Source organism: Pristiophorus japonicus, chromosome 12, assembly GCF_044704955.1.
Source record: "Pristiophorus japonicus isolate sPriJap1 chromosome 12, sPriJap1.hap1, whole genome shotgun sequence".
Lineage (NCBI taxonomy): Eukaryota > Metazoa > Chordata > Chondrichthyes > Pristiophoridae > Pristiophorus > Pristiophorus japonicus.
Window position 1 is genome coordinate 30,045,386 of NC_091988.1, and position 18,987 is coordinate 30,064,372.

The 18,987-nt window shown below is 44.7% G+C and overlaps 1 protein-coding gene across 3 annotated transcripts in view; it reads right to left on the bottom strand.

Moving 5' to 3' along the window:
- LOC139277163 (PX domain-containing protein kinase-like protein) overlaps positions 1–18,987 on the bottom strand; it is a 127,696-nt gene that overhangs the window by 74,456 nt on the left and 34,253 nt on the right. For 2 of the 3 annotated variants that reach the window (XM_070895244.1, XM_070895245.1), the window contains one exon: positions 8,066–8,116. The exons of the other annotated variant lie outside the window; for it this stretch is intronic. In XM_070895244.1, coding sequence (XP_070751345.1) covers positions 8,066–8,116 — 51 coding nt within the window. The remainder of the gene's footprint in view (positions 1–8,065; positions 8,117–18,987) is intronic. 3 annotated transcript variants of the gene reach the window in all.

Sequence of the window (18,987 nt, forward strand, 5' to 3'; positions counted from 1 at the left end):
AATCCCCGATTCATTTGCCTGTTTTAACACACACCCGACCCTGTATGACGACGCATCGCAAGCTAGCACTAATTGTTTACAAGGGCTGTACAGGACAAACAGTTTGTTTGAACAACAGATTTCTGGCTTTCTTAAAGGCAGCCTCTTGTGAATTCCCCCATACCCTGTCGTCTCCCTTGCGCAGTAGCGCATGTAGGGGTTCTAGCAGGGTGCTTAACCCAGGCAGGAAATTACCAAAATAGTTATGGAGTCCCAGGAATGACCGCAGCTCAGTCATGTTCTGTGGTCGCAGCACGTTCTTGATGGCCTCCGTCTTGGCGTCGGTGGGTCTGATGCCGTCTGTTGCGATTCTCCTTCCCAATAACTCAACATCCTAAGCCAGGAAAACACACCGAGCATTTCAACCTGAGCCCCACGCGATCCAACCGACTAAGAACCTCCTCCAGATTCTTCAAGTGCTCCATGGTGTCCCGACCTGTAACCAATATGTCGTCCCGGAAGATCACTGTGCAAGGAACCGACTTTAGCAGGCTCTCCATGTTCCGATGGAAGATCGTCACGGCCGACCGAATCCCGAACGGGCACCGGTTGTAGATAAACAGACCTTTGTGCGTGTTGATGCAGGTGAGGCCTTTCGAAGACTCCTCCAGCTCCTGCATCATGTAGGCTGAGGTCAGGTTCAGCTTGGTGAATGTCTTCCCTCCAGCCAGGGTCACAAATAGGTCGTCTGCCTTGGGTAGCGGGTACTGGTCCTGCAGCGAAAATCGGTTAATCGTTACTTTATAGTCCCCACAAATTCTAACCGAACCGTCCTCCTTGAGTATCGGAACAATCAGACTGGCCCAGTCGTTGAATTTCACCGGCACGATGATGCCTTCACGTTGCAGCCTGTCCAGCTCAATTTCCACTTTTTCATGCATCATATACGGTACCGCCCGAGCCTTGTGGTGGATGGGTCGCGTACCGGGAACCAAATGGATCTGCACTTTCGCCCCCGAGAAGCTTCCAATGCCTGGCTCGAACAATGATGGGAACTTGCTCAGAACTTGGGTACATGAGGCGTCGTCGACAGACGAAAGCGCTCAGATGTCGTCCCAGTTTCAGCGGATTTTTCCCAGCCAGCTTCTGCCAAACAACGAGGGGCCATCCCCCTGGTACAATCCTCAGCGGGAGTTCGTGTACTGCTCCGTCATAGGAGACTTTGACTTCTGCACTGTCAATTACAGGGATTAGTTCCTTGGTGTAAGTTCTTAGTTTGGTGTGAATGGGGCTGAGCTTGGGCGTGTGGCTTTTTTCCCCACAGCCTGTCGAAGGCTTTTTTACTTATTATGGACTGACTTGCCCCCGTGTCCAGCGCCAGAGATACTGGGATATCGTTCAGTTCAACTTTCAACATTATTGATGGACATTTCGTAGTGAATGTGTGTACCCCGTACACTTTTGCCTCCTCAGTACTAGTCTCCAATTCAGCCTGATCCACAGTAGATCGATCTTCCTCTGCAACGAGGTGGTTTGCTGGGTTTGCAGCTCACCTGCACATTCGTTGGAGGAGTCCCATTGTTCTGCAACTATTGCACGCATAATGCTTAAAGCGGCATTGATGGGGCTGATAATCACCTCCGCAGCGCCAACAGTGTGTTAACTGCCTCGCATCAACAATTGATGGCGGACTCTGGGTTATTTGAGGTCGGAGTGTACATTCTGCCATGTACATTTCTGCTCGAGACCGGCGTTACTTTATGCACAGTACTGGCCGAAACTTCTTTATTCTGCAAAATCTGCTTGGTGTTGTCGCTGGTGGACATAAATGCCTGGGCTATCGTTATGGCTTTACTTAGATTCAGAGTTTCTTCAGTCAACAGTTTGCGAAGGATTGCCTCATGTCCAATGCCTAGTACAAAAAAAGTCTGAGCATTTATTCTAGGAATCCCCCAAATTCACAATGTCCTGCGAGGCGCCTTATTTTGGCGATGTAGCTCGCCACTTCCTGGCCCTCCGATCGTTGACACGTGTAGAACCAATATCTCACCATCAAAACGCTTTCCTTAGGATTTAGGTGCTCCGGGACCAGCATACAGAATTCTTCGTAGGATTTCTCTGTTGGTTTTGCCGGGGCCAGGAGATTCTTCATGAGGCCATAGATTGTTGCCCCACAGACAGTTAGGAGGATCGCCCTTCATTTGGTAGCGTTCTCGTCCCCTTCCAGCTCATTGGCCACGAAGTATTGGTCGAGTCTCTCCACGAAGGCCTCTCAATTGTCCCCTTGAGAACTTCTCCAGGATGCCGACTGTTCTTTGCATTTTCGCGCGGTTGTTCGTTACCTCGTCGCCAATTGACACGCTCATAATAAAGGTGGAAACGGAGTGCTGTATACAATGAGCAAGTGTGACCTTAGCTCCTTTAATAAGATTCCAGTGTGCAGGTACCTCGTGGGTGGCCTGCTTATATACTGTGCTCCGAAGGGATGCTGGGATCCCTTGGGACTCCAACAGGTGGGCCCTCTGGTGGTCGGGCGTCATGTAAGCTACAAAGGTTTAAATACATAAGACCCACATCACCCGTGAGTAGCGAGGCCAAGCAAGAGGCTCGCCACTCAGAAGCTGGGCCTTCCATATCCCAAGCTTCTCCAGGGGATCCACAAATGCCACTGTCTATCCCTTTTAGAGCAGGACTCTGGCCGCGTTGTTGCACGACGTCTTGGTACCACATTGGGTACGGTCATGGCGCGAGGGAGGGGGTTAGGATGAGGGAGCCGCAGGGGTTGTTGTTTCATTGTTGTTACTATTTTATAAAAGTTTTCAAAGTTTCCCAATTCTGTTATTAAAAGTTCACAATAATGTTTAATAAATATTATTCCCGTTTCCAGATTACGTTTACAATGTTTACTAAATCTTATTCAAGTTACTGTATGTTAAATAAATTATTTTGTTCACCTTATCCATTCCTGTGTAGTGTCTCATTTGCAGAATAAGAGAGGGAATAGTCAACATGGTACAGTAGAGTGGGCAGGCAACGGTGAAACATGCCATTCACTGTTCAAGCAAAGCGATGAATTATGAGCTGCTGACGTAAGGCTTTTTGCAGTGGCTAAAGCTCCACCTGGCCGCCCCTGTGATGGTGGTGGTGGTGGGAATGGTGGCATGGGTTCATCGCCAGGCTCCTCCTCCTCCTCATGGTCCTCCTCCTCCCCTCTCTCCTGAGGGGGTCTTGCAGTCCCCAGAGACAAATCCTGTCCCCTCATGATGGACAAGTTGTGTAGCATGCAGCACACCACAATGAACTCAGAGACCTGCTGAGGGGAATATTGCAGGCAGCCTCCAGAGTGGTCCAGGCATCAGAAGCGCTGCTCGAGCACTCCAATTGTCTTTGACGATGTTGCGTGTGGCTATATGATTGTCATTATAGCGATGCTCGGCTTGTGTCGGAGGGTTCTGGAGGTGGGGTCATGAGCTAGGTGGCGAGGCCGTAAAGTTTGTCCCCCAGCATCCAGCTCTGGCCTTGTGACTGACGCTCGAACAGGTATGATGAAAGCATCATGGATGCTCCCTGGAAATTGGGCATTTACTGCCATGATGTGCTGAATATGGTTGCAGACGATTTGTACGTTCAGGGAGTGGAATCCCTTTCGGTTTCGGTAAACCTCTGGATCCTCCAAAGGGTGATGTGCATACAATCAATGGCGGCCTGAACCTTGGGGAAGCCAGCAATTTGTGCAAAACCTACAGCCCTCTCATTCTGTGCCTCCTTGGTCATTGGGAACTTTATAAAGTCCATCCAGCATGTGAACAGTGCAGTAGTCACCTGGTGAATGCAGCGATGTGTAGCGAACTGCGAGATGGAGCATATGTTCCCTGCTGATGCCTGAAAGGAGCCGGAGGCATAGAAGGAAAGTACCACAGTCACCTTCATCTCAACGGGCAGTGCAGTCCTATTCCTGTTGAGGCTGTAGGTCTGCCTTTATGAGCTGGCATATATCTGTGACCACTTCTTTTCGGAAGCGCAGCCTTCGAACACACTGTGCATCAGAGAGCTGCAGGTGTGAGCACTGTTTCCTGTAAACTCATTGGGGGGGGGGGGGGCGGAGGAGGGGGTGGGTAAGGCCTCCTCTCCATACGTCTGCGTGCTCTTCGATTACGCTCAAAATGTTCTTGAATAAGCCTTCTTCCAGCTCGATGCTGCATAGAAAAAGCAGCCAGGAATAATGGCAGAGACATTATAGCCTGTTAAATGTCCTTAAAGACGAACTATGAACTCACATAAAGCTCACTATCTAAAACGCAGCTTTCCCTCCAAATCCTTTTATGCAATGAACTTCTGCTCTGTTTTTCAAGATGGCGCTGTTCGCGCCAAGTGCCCCCTGGATCCAACCTGGTAAGACTTGATATTTTTCGGGCGTGTTTTTGAGCCAACCATAAAAATGGTGATATCGGCGAATTTTTCGCCCCCGGCGATAGCACAACATTGCACACCGATTGACGTCAAAGACGGTTAAAAAAAAACGGGACGGCGATAAATTTAACGCCGGCGCAAAACCAATGCTGAATTTTCCAATCGGGCGCTAAATTTTGTGCGACCCGTTTAGCTCAAAAAAAAATTACTTTTTCAGCTTCACCATGGGGCTAAACAGGCGCAAACCTGCCAAATTTCTTGCCCTATATGTTAGTTCAACATTCCTGGCAGTGAAAATATCAAATGTAATTTCTGCCAAGGAACTGAGTGATGCAGTGATCTACACACTGGCCTTTCTGCCCGATTGATGTGATTAAACTTTTCTCTGTCTAGTGGACAGTCTCAATCCTGTTCCGAGTGGGCATGCCAGCACAAAACGGCCTTTAATTTGGCACTAACTGGCAATCTCACTCAGAGACCACAGGATGACTGGTTTTGGAAATGGAAAAATGCCACACTGGCACAGCAGTAGGGGCTCATGGGGAAGAGGCAGAGTAGAAAGAACAGCATTTGATGCTGAAACTGGTTGCCTGAAATGGAAAGTGTTCCATTCCTCAGCACTAACATCCCTCGTCTTGATCAGCAAAACATTTTTTTTTTTTTTTTTAAATCGGTCATATTTGTGGCTAGTTAATTGTCTTATAAAGTGAAGCTTCCTGGGGTGCATTTAAAACATATGTAATCAAGAACAACTTGTATTTATATAGCGCCTTTAGCATAGTAAAACATCCCATGGCGCTTCACGGGAATGTTATAAGACAAAAAAATTAATTTGACACCGAGCCAGATAAAAAGAAATTACGGCAGATGACCAAAAACTTGGCCAAAGAGGTAGGTTTTAAGGAGCATCTTGAAGGAGGAAAGAGAGGCAGAGAGGTTTAGGGAGGGAGTTCCAGAGCTTGGGGCCTAAGCAGCTGAAGGCACAGCCATCGATGGTTTAGCAGTTATAATCAGCGATGTTCAAGAGTGTAGAATTTGAGGAGCGCAGATACCAACAGTTACAACAGTTTCTGGATTCTTGAAAAGACTATGCAAATTGGACTCTCGAGTCATTCCCATAATACACCATCAGTGGTGTACTTTCTTACACTGAAAATGTCTCCTATAGCAATATTTTTCCTAAAATGTTAGTTGAACTTTCATTTACCCAATTGTGGACTGCAGTTGCTTTTTGTACCTAATTCAAAAAATATTGTGAAGAAATGTTCGGATGCTATTTCGAATTCTACAAAATACTGAATGAAATTCCCAAAATTATTTCCTGTATATATCAAAATGGTGGCAATACTAGTGTGCAAAATCTCTAACAGCTCAGTGTTAAAATGAGACAAGAAACATAAATAAGAGAGATGGTCACTGAGAAGAATACTTCTTTGTCAGCCTCTTTCAGCTTATCATATGTAAAGCTGACAGCTTTTATTATATGAAAAGTAGCAGAGCTGTACACAAAGATCCAGGGATTCTTTTGTGGATATATTAGCAGAGAGTTGCATTGTTTAATTGTTTAATTGTTTAATTTCAATTGCAATACATACCAATTAGTTCATTATTAACTATGGCCCAAATAAATCTATTTTAATTACACACAACTGCTTGCCATCTAATTAATTGAATCTGTAATTACATTATTTTCACATGCAGATATACAACACACAATTATTTTTCCCCCAAAGTGCACATCTGTAATAGCCTAGCAACACAAATTGTATAATACCTGCCTTCCAACGAGATGATGTTTCTCTACCAACCTAGTGCTAAACATGTCCAACATAAATTAATGCTCACTGCTCAAAAGCATTTGTTTTGTTTACTGAATAGAATGCTTTGCTCCAACAAAATACTCCACCTAATTGAGTAGTGATAAATTGGCACAGGAATCCTACCTCTATAAGCAAGTGGCAGTTATGCACAGCAAACTCTCATGCTGCTGACCTGAGGTTGGGCAAGTATGGGATACTCAACTCTAACTGCGGAGTACCACTCATGAGAAAGAGTTTCATGACTTCTAAATCAGAGTGAAAACAACTGCTTAACTCAAGACAAATTTACAAATTGCAAAGATTTTTCTAGCAGAGATAAAAAGGCATTCCACTTCCTCATTCAGTAAATAACTATTTAAATATTTTCATTTAGTATTGATAAACATGGTGGAAAGAGCTTCCTTATTTTTCAGAGGAGTTTCAACACCATTTTCAAAATCCTTCAAAGGGAAAATTTAAAGTGAAATATGTTAAGCTTCTCGTATTCTTCAATTGATCACAGCATTCCATCAGTGCATTTTTTTCCTAAATATTAGCACTTTAAATCATTTATCCGTTTGCCGTACATGCATTAAAATATCAACTCAGTACTTGTATTCAGCCAGAAAAACTGACATGAATAAAACTGAATTATTGTTCTTTGGGTCACTGCTCTTCACAAGAAGATAGCAAATGGTTGCATATTAGGTACTGTGCCCCCTTAACTGGTAAACACAATGGCCCCAAGATTCCACACGATAAAAAACGGGCGCCCCTCCGAGCTGGGCGCCCGTTTTTCGCGCCGAAAATGGCACCGGAAAAAAAACGCGCGATTCTGGAGCGCCCTGCAGCTCCATGTCTGCTTGGCGCGGCGCCCAGGGGGGCGGAGCCTACCACTCGCGCTGATTTTGTAAGTGGGAGGGGGCGGGTACCATTTAAATTAGTTTTTTTCCTGCCGGTAACCCTGCGCGTGCGCGTTGGAGCGTTCGCGCACGCGCAGTGTGAAGGAAACATTGGCACGCGGCCATTTTTGTAGCTCTTTGTAGCTGTTTAATTTTTGAACATTTTTTAATAAAAGTACATTGCCATCAGCACATCAGCACTGAGGCTTCTTGCAGCAGTGAGAAGGCTGCAGGAAGCCTCAGAAAGTTGAGGCAGTCGTTTCCCGACAGCCTCCCCCGCCTGCCGTCGGGAAATGGCTGCTGAACTAGTGAGGCTTCCTGCAGCCTTCTCACTGTCTCCTTCTCCCCCCCCCCCCCCCCCCGCGGGAACGAATGGCTGTCTCCTCCCCTCCCCCCCCCCCCACGGGAACGAATGGCTGCCTCAACTTGTGAGGCTTCCTGCAGCATTCTCCGTGCCTGAAGCACTTTCACACTTTCACACAGGTAGGAAGATGGTTTATTTAATCTTTTCTTTGCTTATAAATTTTTATTCAGGTTGGATTTATTTGTATAATATTTGTATAAGTATAAATAAGGATTTATTATAGAATTTAATGACTTCCCTTCCCCCCCCCCAACCTCGTTCTGGACGCCTAATTTGTAACCTGCGCCTGATTTTTTTTATGTGTAGACAAGGTTTTTTCAGTTCTACAAAAATCTTCACTTGCTCCATTCTAAGTTAGTTTGGAGTACGTTTTCACTTTGGAAACTTTCAAATCAGGCGTCAGTGGCCGGACACGCCCCCTTTTAAAGAAAAAATTCTGTTCCAAAGTGAAACTATTCTAACTGACTAGAACTGCAGAAAAAAAAATGTGGAGAATTGCGATTTCTAAGATAGTCCGTTCTCCACCAGTTGCTCCTAAAAATCAGGCGCAAATCACGTGGAAACTTGGGCCCATAGGGTTTAAAAAAAGGAATTAATTTGGAATAGTATACCTGCCAACTGTTTTCTGCTGAAACTCCTCGGTGTACACGAATAATATATTCCTATAAAAGTAAACAAGAGACATGCAAATTAGAGCAAGGCTGCAATAGAACACCTCATAGTTTTAACCAACACAATGTAATGACCTGAAATTTGAGCATGCAACTACAATTTTTGGTTTGGCAATCAGAGTTTCAGTTGATTTGCCACGGATTTTTTTATTAAATTGGCCTAGTGGTTAAAGGCACTGCCTGATGTAATACTAAGCCACAACGGCCAGAAGGTCACAGGTTCAAATTCCAGTCGATGCTGAGTTAGCAAATATCTGGGTCAGCAGCTGGAACATTTCAATTGGCCGCTATACCTAGGCAAAGGAGAGAAATAAGTCAGCCAGAGTTTCCACTCCTATTCGCTACCAGCAAGCCCTGCTAGAATGTGCAAGTATAATGACATTGGATAACAAGATTGGGCTCGACTGTGATGCCCTTCATGACTAAATGACCCATCGACAATCGGTATTCAGTTTCACATGTGAAGAATGGCCTCTTGGGTTGAGCATCCACGGAATCATACGCCAGAAAATTCAGCAAAGGTGGCTCTGAATTTTGCATGCATCAAGGCAAGGCATTGGCCCAGATTTTGCCATACGAGAACAGTGAGGCTATCAGGGCTTACCGTTATCAGAGTGAATCGATGCAATTTACGGCATCTGCACAGCCGCAGTTAAACGTGGAAATCAGCAAGTTGCTGTATAATTTGCCCTGCTCCTCCACAAGCTTCGCTGCTCCATTAAATTTGGTATTAAAATACATGAAAGACATAAAGTTGCGGTACTTACCCACTTAACACGGCAAAAAAATTAGGGCTAGTGCATTCAGCTGTAAGTGAACTTTTAACGGCGAGAAAAGTCTTAATTACTGCCAAACAATCTCTCTGGCCCTGAAAATTTAATTTTACAAGTGTGGAGTCTCATTCCTTTAGAATTTAATAATTGTTGGAGAATTTTTTTTATTCATTGTTAACTTTTTCTTTCTGTCTCTTATGTGTCTCTCTCTTAATCCCAGCATTCTTTCCCGCTCTGTATTTAATTTGCATGCTGTTGCTTGTCAAGTTCACATGCACAGATCCGCTGTAGAGGGTGCCGCGCTGAAAAGGATCTTTAGTAACGGTTAGTTGCCGCTTAAAAGCCCACAAAAAGTCAGTAGGCAGCGTCGTTCCTTCACTTCTGACCACATAATCCGAGTCATTAATTTGAAGAAATCCAATAACGTGTGTTCTATGTCAGCATCGAGTATCCCCAAGTTAAGTATTGCACTCAGGAGATATAAAGTATAGTTGTGCCTCTACACTGATTCAACAACAAGCCTTAAAGCTAATCTACTGTTGCACCATGACATTTCTTTTATCATTATTTTAGCTTCATTCTATAAACAGTTCTGCACTGTGGACATGTATCAATTAAGAACCAGATTGAGATTATCCTTTCAAGCAGCAGAAATGAGTGATTCTCATCCCATCACTCTGGCCTGGATCAGATCCCAGAAGTGAAAATACAGTTTCCTAACTCATTGAGCTACTAATTCTCCCTCTTGCAGAGTTGAATAATTAAGTGTAAAGCCCTGTTACAGTTTAATCCAACACGGTCAAGGTTAATAGATTAAGATTACTTCGTAAAAGACTGAGAAGAGAAATACAACGCTTTCATAGATGTGAATGAGTGTCTGATTAAAGCTGGACAATACCAAGACGGTGGATGAAAGAAAGGGAAACACGATTTAATCTTAAATTAGGCCGCAGTTCAACAAGTGATTTTGCTCCCATGGAAAGTGGTGTTGGCTGCACTTCAATGAAAAAGTGGTGGTATAACCCAAGAGATAATTGAGGGTACTAAAGGCGGGAGGCTTGAGTCTTGTACGGGTTTATGTTTGCACTTAGTACACATTAACTCCAGCTTTAGTTTCTCACCATCTCCAACTAATGTTGGAAACAAAGTTATTGCTAATGTCTGGTGTAATAATAAAACATAACAGAACAAGTCATTTGGTTCATCAAGGGTCTTCCTTCCACCAACAATATCCAGTCTATTTGTTTTTGGGATGAGACGTTAAATTTGCTCCTGTGGTTCAGATGGATTAATAAGGCAAATGGTGTCTGACTAACCTGATTGAGGTAACATGGGATACACGAGACTTTGCCTAGGTTTATATTGAAGTGAGGTTACTTTTCTCCAAAACTCTAGACCTTGACATAATGGCCATCTTTGGTTTAACTGTTAATCAATTTAACGTAAAGGAACAGATGACCTGGAGAATTTTAGATAGTTAACGTGACCTTGCTAATAGTTGCTAAGGTGTTAACTTCGGTAACTCTATTGTTCTGGCCAATCTGCCATTAACACTTCACATGAGATGAGTCTTGACCCATCTGTTTTCATCCTACTTTCATGCCACTTTCAGAAGTGGCTGCAGAGAGAGTGGACGCATTGGTTGTAATCTACCAAAATTCCCTGGATTCTGGGGCGGTCCCAGCGGATTGGAAAACCACAAATGTAACTCCCCTATTTAAAAAAGGAGGCAGACAAAAAGCAGGAAACGAAAGACCAGTTAGCCTAACATCTGTCGTTGGGAAAATGCTGGAGTCCATTATTAAGGAAGCAGTAGCGGGACATTTGGAAAAGCATAATTCAATCAAGCAGAGTCAGCATGGTTTTATGAAAGGGAAATCATGTTTGACAAATTTGCTGGAGTTCTTTGAGGATGTAACGAGCAGGGTGGATAAGGGGGAACCAGTGGATGTGGTGTATCTGGATTTCCAGAAGGCATTTGATAAGGTGCCACATAAAAGGTTACTGCACAAGATAAAAGCTCAAGGGGCTGAGGGTAATATATTAGCATGGATTGAGGATTGGCTAACTACAGAAAACAGAGTGGGGCTAAATGGGTCATTTTCCAGTTGGCAAACAGTGACTAGTGGGGTGCCGCAGGGATCGGTGCTGGGCCCTCAACTATTTACAATCTATATTAATGACTTGGATGAAGGGACCGAGTGTAATGTAGCCAAGTTTACTGATAATACAAAGATGGGTGGGAAAGCAAATTGTGAAGAGCACACAAAAAATCTGCAAAGGGATATAGACAGGCTATGTGAGTGGGCAAACATTTGGCAGATGGAGTATAATGTGGGAAAATGTGAAGTTATCCATTTTGGCAGAAATAATAGAAAAACAAATTAGAATTTAAATGGGGAAAAATTGCAAAGTGCTACAGTACAGAGGGACCTGGGGGTCCTTGTGCATGAAACACAAAAAGTTAGTATGCAGGTACATCATCATAGGCAGTCCCTTGGAATCGAGGAAGACTTGCTTCCACTCCTGAAGTGAGTTCTTTGGTGGCTAAACAGTCCAATACGAGAGCCACAGACTTTGTCACAGGTGGGACAGATAGTCGTTGAGGGGAGGGGTGGGTGCAACTTGTTTGCCGCACGCTCTTTCCGCTGCCTGCGCTTGATTTCTGCATCCTCTCGGTGTTGAGACTCGAGGTGCTCAGCACATCCTCCATTTAGGGCAGTCTTTGGCCAGGGACTCCCAGGTGTCAGTGAGGATATTGCACTTTATCAGGGAGGCTTTGAGGGTGTCCTTGTAACATTTCCGCTGCCCATCTTTGACTCGTTTGCCGTGAAGGAGCTCCGAGTAGAGCACTTGCTTTGGGAGTCTCCTGTCTGGCATGTGAACTATGTGGCCTGCCCAGTGGAGCTGATCGTGTGTGGTCAGTGCTTCAATGCTGGGGATGTTCGCCTAGACGAGGACGCTGATGTTGGTGCGTCTGTCCTCCCAGGGGATTTGTAGGGTCTTGCAGAGACATCATTGGTGATATTTTTCCATGAGTTGAGGTGTCTACTGGACACGGTCCATGTCTCCGAGCCATACAGGAGGGCCTGTAGACCATGGGGTTGGTGGCAGTTTTGAGGGTCTGGTCTTCAAATACTCTTTTCCTCAGGCGGCCGAAGGCTGCACTGGCACACTGGAGGCGGTGTTGAATTGGTGAGGTCACACCTAGAGTACTGCGTACAGTTTTGGTCTCTGTATTTAAGGAAGGATATACTTGCATTGGAGGCTGTTCAGAGAAGGTTCACTAGGTTGATTCTGGAGATGAGGGGGTTGACTTATGAGGATAGGTTGAATGGGTTGGGCCTATACACATTAGAGTTCAGAAGAATCAAAGGTGACCTTATCAAAACATATAAGATAATGAGGGGGCTCGACAAGGTGGATGCAGAGGATATTTCCACTCATAGGGAAAACTAAAACTAGGGGACATAGTCTTAGAATAAGGGGCCGCCCATTTAAAACTAAGATGAGAAGAAAATAAATTTCTTCTGAGGGTTATAAATCTATGGAATTCTCTGCCCCAGAAAGCTATGGAGGCTGGGTCATTGAATATATTTAAAGCGGAGATTGACAGATTTTTGACCGATAAGGGAGTAAAGGGTTATGGGGAGCGGGCAGGGAAGTGGAGCTGAGTCCATGATCTTATTGAATGGCAGAGCAGGCTGGAAGGGCCAAATGGCCTACTCCTGCTCCTATTTCTTATGTTCTTACGTTCTTACTCCACCATTGGCCTGACTAATCTCTAATATTAGCACGACCCCGAGATGTTTTGATTAACTTTGATGGGACACCTGACAGAGCAAATTCTAACACAAGACACATGTAATATAGTTCCTCTAAGAGTTGCGACCTGTTCCAGATTAAATATAGCCATAATGATGTTTATAAACCACAAAAAAACTGATTTCATGATTTTTAAAGAGTTTGTCTGATAGCCTCATGATTTGAGATTTGTTTTTATTCATTCATAGGATGTGGGCGTCACTGGCAAAGCCAGCATTTATTGCCCATCCGTAATTGCCCTGGAGGAGGAGGTGGTGTTGAGCCGCCTTCTTGAATCGCTGCAGTCCATGTGGTGAATGAAGCTGCTCCCACAATGCTGTTACAGAGGGAGTTCCAAGATTTTGAGCCAGTGTCGATGAAGGAACGGCGATATATTTCCAAGTCAGGATGGTGGGTGACTTGGATGGGTACTTGCAGGTGATGGCATTCTCATGTACCTGCTGCCCTCGTCTTTCTAGGTGGTAGAGGTCGTGGGCTTGGTAGGTGCTGCTGAAGAAGCCTTGGTAAATTGCTGCAGTGCATCTTGTAGATGGTACACACAGTGCTCCAGTGCAGCCTTCGGCCGCCTGAGGAAAAGTGTGTTTGAAGACCAGGCCCTCAAAACTGTCACCAAGCTCATGGTCTACAGGGCTGTAGTAATTCCCGCCCTCCTATATGGCTCAGAGACATGGACCATGTACAGTATACACCTCAAGTCGCTGGAGAAATACCACCAACGATGTCTCCGCAAGATCCTACAAATCTCCTGGGAGGACAGACGCACCAACGTTAGCGTCCTCAAACAGGCCAACATCCCCAGCATTGAAACCTTGACCACACTTGATCAGTTCCGCTGGGCAGGCCACATAGTTCACATGCCAGACACGAGACTCCCAAAGCAAGCGCTCTACTGTGAACTCCTTCACAGCAAACGGGCCAAAGGTGAGCAGCGCTACAAGGACACCCTCAAAGCCTCCCTGATAAAGTGCAACATCCCCATTGACACCTGGGAGTCCCTGGCTAAAGACCGCCCTAAGTGGAGGAAGTGCATCCAGGAGGGCGCTGAGCACCTCAAGTCTCGTTGCCGAGAGCATGCAGAAATCAAGCGCAGGCTGTGGAAAGAGTGTGCGGCAAACCAGTCCCACCTACCCCTTCCCTCAACGACTGACTATCTGTTTTACCTGTGACGGAGACTGTGGTTCCCGTATTGGACTGTATAGCCACCTAAAAACTCATGTTAAGAGCGGAAGCAAGTCTTCCTCAATTCCGAGGGACTGCCTATGATGATGATGATGATGGATGATGATGATGATGATGATGGAGTGTGCCGGTGGTGGAGGGAATGAATGTTGAAGGTGGTGCATGGGGTGCCAATCAAGCGGGCTGTTTGTCCTGGATGGTGTTGAGCTTCTGAAGTGTTGTTGGAGGTGCACTCATCCAGGCAAGCAGAGAATATTCCATCACACTCCTGACTTGTACCTTGTAGATGGTGGAAAGGCTTTGGGGAGTCAGGAGGTGAGAAACTCGCCACAGAATACCCAGCCGCTGATGTGCTCTTGTTGTGACAGTATTTATGTGGCTGGTCCAGTTAAGTTTCTGGTCAATGGTAACCCTCAGGATGTTGATAATGGGGAATTCGGCAATGGTGATGACGTTGAATGTCAATGGGTCGCGGTTAGTCTCTTGCTTGTTGGAGATAGTCATTGCCTGGCATTTGTGTGGCGTGAATATTACTTGCCACTTATCAGCCCAAGCCTGAATGTCATCCAGGTCTTTTTGCATGCACATGAACTACTTCATTATCTGAGGCGTTGTGAATGGCACTGAACACTGTGCAGTCATCAACGAACATCCCCACTTCTGACCTTATGATGAAGGGAAGGTCATTGATGAAGCAGCTGAAGATGGTTGGGTCTCGGACACTGTCCTGAGGAACTCCTGCAGCGATGTTCTGGGGCTGAGATGATTGACCTCCAACAACCACAACCACCTTCCTTTGTGCTAGGTATGACTCCAGCCAGTGGAGAGTTTCCCCCTGATTCCCATTAACTTCAATTTTACTAGGGCTCCTTGATGCCGCACTCAGTCAAATGCTGCCTTGATGTCAAGGGCTGTCACGGTCACCTCACCTCTGGAATTCAGCTCTTTTGTCCATGTTTGGACCAAAGCTGTAATGAGGTCTGGAGCAGAGTGGTCCCGGCGGAACCCAAACTGAGCATCGGTGAGCAGGTTATTGGTAAGTGCCTCTTGATAGCACTGTCAACGACACATTCCATCACTTTGCTGATAATTGAGAGTAGACAGATGGGATGGTAATTGGCCAGATTGGATTTGTCCTGCTCTTTGTGGACAGGACATACCTGGGCAGTTTATCACATTGACTGATCGATGCCAGTGTTGTAGCTGTACTGGAACAGCTTGGCTAGAGGCACGGCTAGTTCTGGAGCACAAGTCTTCAGCATGACAGCCGGAATATTGTCAGGGCCCATAGCCTTTGCTGTATCCGCTTCTTGATATCATGTGGAGTGAAAGAACTGGCCGAAGACTGGCTTCTGTGATGGTGGGGACCTCAGGAGGCGGCCAATATGGATCATCCATTCGGCACTTCTGGTTGAAGATGGTTGCAAACGCTTCAGCCATGTCTTTTGCACTCACATGCTGGACTCCGCCATCATTGAGGATGGAGATATTCATGGAGCCTCCTCCCTTTAGTTGTTTTATTGTCCACCACCATTCATGACTGGATGTGGCAGGACTACAGAGCTTTGATCTGATCTGTTGATTGCGGGATCGCTTAGCCCTGTCTATAGCGTGCTGCTTCTGCTGTTTCGCATGCATGTAGTCCTGTGTTGCAGCTTCCCCTCATTTTTAGGTTGCACTTCATTTTTAGGAACACCTTGTGCTGCTTATTGAACCAGGATTGGTCCCCTGGCTTGATGGTAATGGTAGAGCGAGGAATATATCGGGCCATGAGGTTATAGATTGTGGTAGCATACAATTCTTCTGCTGCTGATGGCCCACAGCGCCTCCTGGATGCCCAGTTTTGAACTCAAGATCTGTTCTGAATCTATCCCATTTAGTACGTACAGACAACATAATGGAGGATGTCCTCAGTTTGAAGACGTAACTTTGTCTCCACAATGATTGTGTGATGGTCACTGCTAACAAGACTGATAGGCGAGATGTTGGATTTCTCCTGAAATGAAGTAATAGGATGATTTTCTTTTTGGGCCATTTGTGACTTTATTCATGTTTTCCGATGCTTCCTACACAAGTCAGGGACTTAGCAACTTCATGCACATTCTTTTAAAATAACGTACGTTACGGGAAGCACATTTCTTTATAGGCAGGGAGCAAGTTCACTCATCTTCATTAAAAATAATTTTATTTTTTCAGAAGAAAAATCAAAACTGAATGAATGAGGCTTAAGCGAGAAGTGCGTAAATAGTTGAGTTCATGACAAATTGGTGATTTCTAATGATTCCATCTGCGAGGACTGTAACAGTGCACCTTGTGGAGGAGCAGGACATCACTGACGGTAACGTCCGCATTTCTGTGTTTAACTGCGCACGTGCAGACGCCAGAAGTTGCTGTCAGTTTTACACAGTAATAACGGTGAACGGCAAAAGCCTCGCCATTATTACTACTGCAAATTCTCGGCCATTATGTCAAACAACCTCAGGTATCTTTCCACACTCCTATATCCTGAAAACCTCCTAAACAGGAACAAAGCTCACAATGAACCATGGGACTAGCACAAATAGCTCTGTGACTACTAAATACGCCTAAAATTGTAACATTTTAAAATCAGACTTACGACATGGAAAGGGTCTCCTATACCTCAGTCCCACACTCAATGGCATAAATACACTATTTGTGCAATCTGGATGAATTTGCCAGAATCACTCTATTTACAGGCTACTCCACGAAACTGAAGTAGGAAGAGCAGATTTGTCCCTCCACTCCTCTCCTCCCCCATATAGTGGGCAAGAATGATCAACTTTAGCGAGGCTTTTGCCAATTTTCTCTATCAACATCTCTTGTACTCACTTGATGTTCACCAGGGAAGTTATCAGATAGCAACCGAAAACAGCATTCTTAGTGTGACCTCAGAAACCACAATTGGCTTCAGTGACCCTGAATTAAGGAAAGAAAGTTTGGGTACTAGGTTGTGGTTCTCACACTGAGAGTGGAGGTGCATGGGGATGCTGTGCCAAACGGGTCACTTGCAATCTGAGCTAAACCTGCATTCTTTGCCTGATAGTCCCTTCAATAACCAAGGATGCGGAGGCAAACTACAATTCCTCTGCTGCCAGTGTGGTTCAGATCACCTAGTTCAGCTGTATTTTTAAATTTTGGTTTAACAAGGTAGTTTTGTTGGCTTTGCCTTGATAACTTGCCAAGAGCGGTTACCAAGACTGAGCGTGAGATTCACTAAAGATAAAAATAGTGCACGCTATGTTGTCTTACACGGACATCGTTTTACACGATAACCCCTGAACCGTTATCATAGAAAACATTTTTTTTTCTCTAATTTTCTGTTAATGAAGTTATGCAGCATTTTTTCACGATTTTTGGTTTAAAGTATATAAACAGGAGCATATCAACCAAGAGTAAACAATGCAGCAGGAAAGGAAAACAAAAAAAAAAATCCCACACTGAACATAGTAACTGGATAAACAGGATACATACCTCAACAGGCGAATTGACAGATGATGATGCCCGGCAACAAAACTACATGGAATGTTCCTCTGATGACTCAGAGATACAACAACAACAACTTGTTTTTATATAGCATCTTTAACATGGTAAAACATCGCAAGGCGCTTCACAAGAGCGTTATTATACAAAATTTGATACCAAGCCACATAAGGAGATATTAGGACAGGGCTTGGTCATGAGGTAGGTTTTAAGGAGTGCCTTCAAGAAGCAGAAAGGTAGATGGAGAGGTTATGGGAAGGAATTGCAGAATTTAGGGCCCGACACAATATTTGGAAATAGGCAATGAATGCTTTCAAGTCAAAAGAACATATGAAGTGAAAAACATGCCCATGGGAGATATAATGTGGATAATAAGGGATGGAAGACAGTATGTGGAAGATACTGCAGGGAATCGAATACGGCCAGGGTGATCTCCTAGACGGGTCGGAGAGGAATTTTCCCAGATTTTTTCTACCAAAATTGGCCTGGGTTTTTACCTCTTCCAGGAGATCACATGGCTCCGGTTGGGGTGGAGTGTAGGTGTTTTTAGTATAAGGGGTGTCGCAGTTGTGTGAGGCGGACTGGTTGGGCTGGGTGCTCTTTGCCTTTCCATCATTGTTCATAGGTTTATATGTAACCTTTAGGGTTGCTGACCAAGGGTCGTGCGGCTCATTGTCGGCCAGCGTGGTCACGATGGGCCGAAATGGCCTCCTTCTGCACAGTAAATTTCTATGTTTCGATAACAGCACAATATCCCATCATGGATCTCAGAAGCAAATTACTCCCAAGTTGGTTTTAGGTTTGGAGACCCCATTCACAGGAAACTCAAACTTGATCCGAGCTTCTGGGGATTCCTTTGGCGGTGACAGTGAGATTTGGCACATAAAACAGCTTAACTGATTTTTTTTTATTTTTTACATTTCAAACTTTATTCCCAGTGAAATTTTTTTTTAAAAATTACAGTATTTTTCTTCTTACAGCGATAATCATTGCCTTCGGAGACCCAAATTACAGAAGTCACTTAGTTGCTGCAAGAATGCAGCCTGACAGATTGGATAAAGGAACCAAAAACAGGAGGTCATGCGGCAGGCGGTCACTCAACATACAGAATGTCCACACCGTGCGCCCAACCAGTTTCATCTTAGAGAACCACAGGAGAATATTATGGTTAAAAACCTCCAGTTCCTCCCAACAACCAATAATGCAAGAAAGGAAACTGAACCTGGCTGAGTCAGCTGAAGAACACTTATATTCCTTTCCATACTATAAATAAATAACATCTGAAAGGAGGAAGTTAATTTTTAAACCTTTGCCGACAGAATTATCCAGAAACCGATATAGTGCGTATGACGAATGCTGTGATTAATTTATAGCAAGGTTAAAAATGTTGGGCAGAAATGAAGCATGTTCTACAGCAACACAATTAAAAGTAGTCAGGGCTGTTTCTCTCAGTCACATCCTTTCCAATGAGTGTACTTGAAACCAAGAATAATTCACAACCTTTTGGATTACTGTAGTGCAGCCAACAAATATGGTAATACAGAAGTCTTAACAAGTCAGGCCCCAATAGGAAACCAGTTTGCA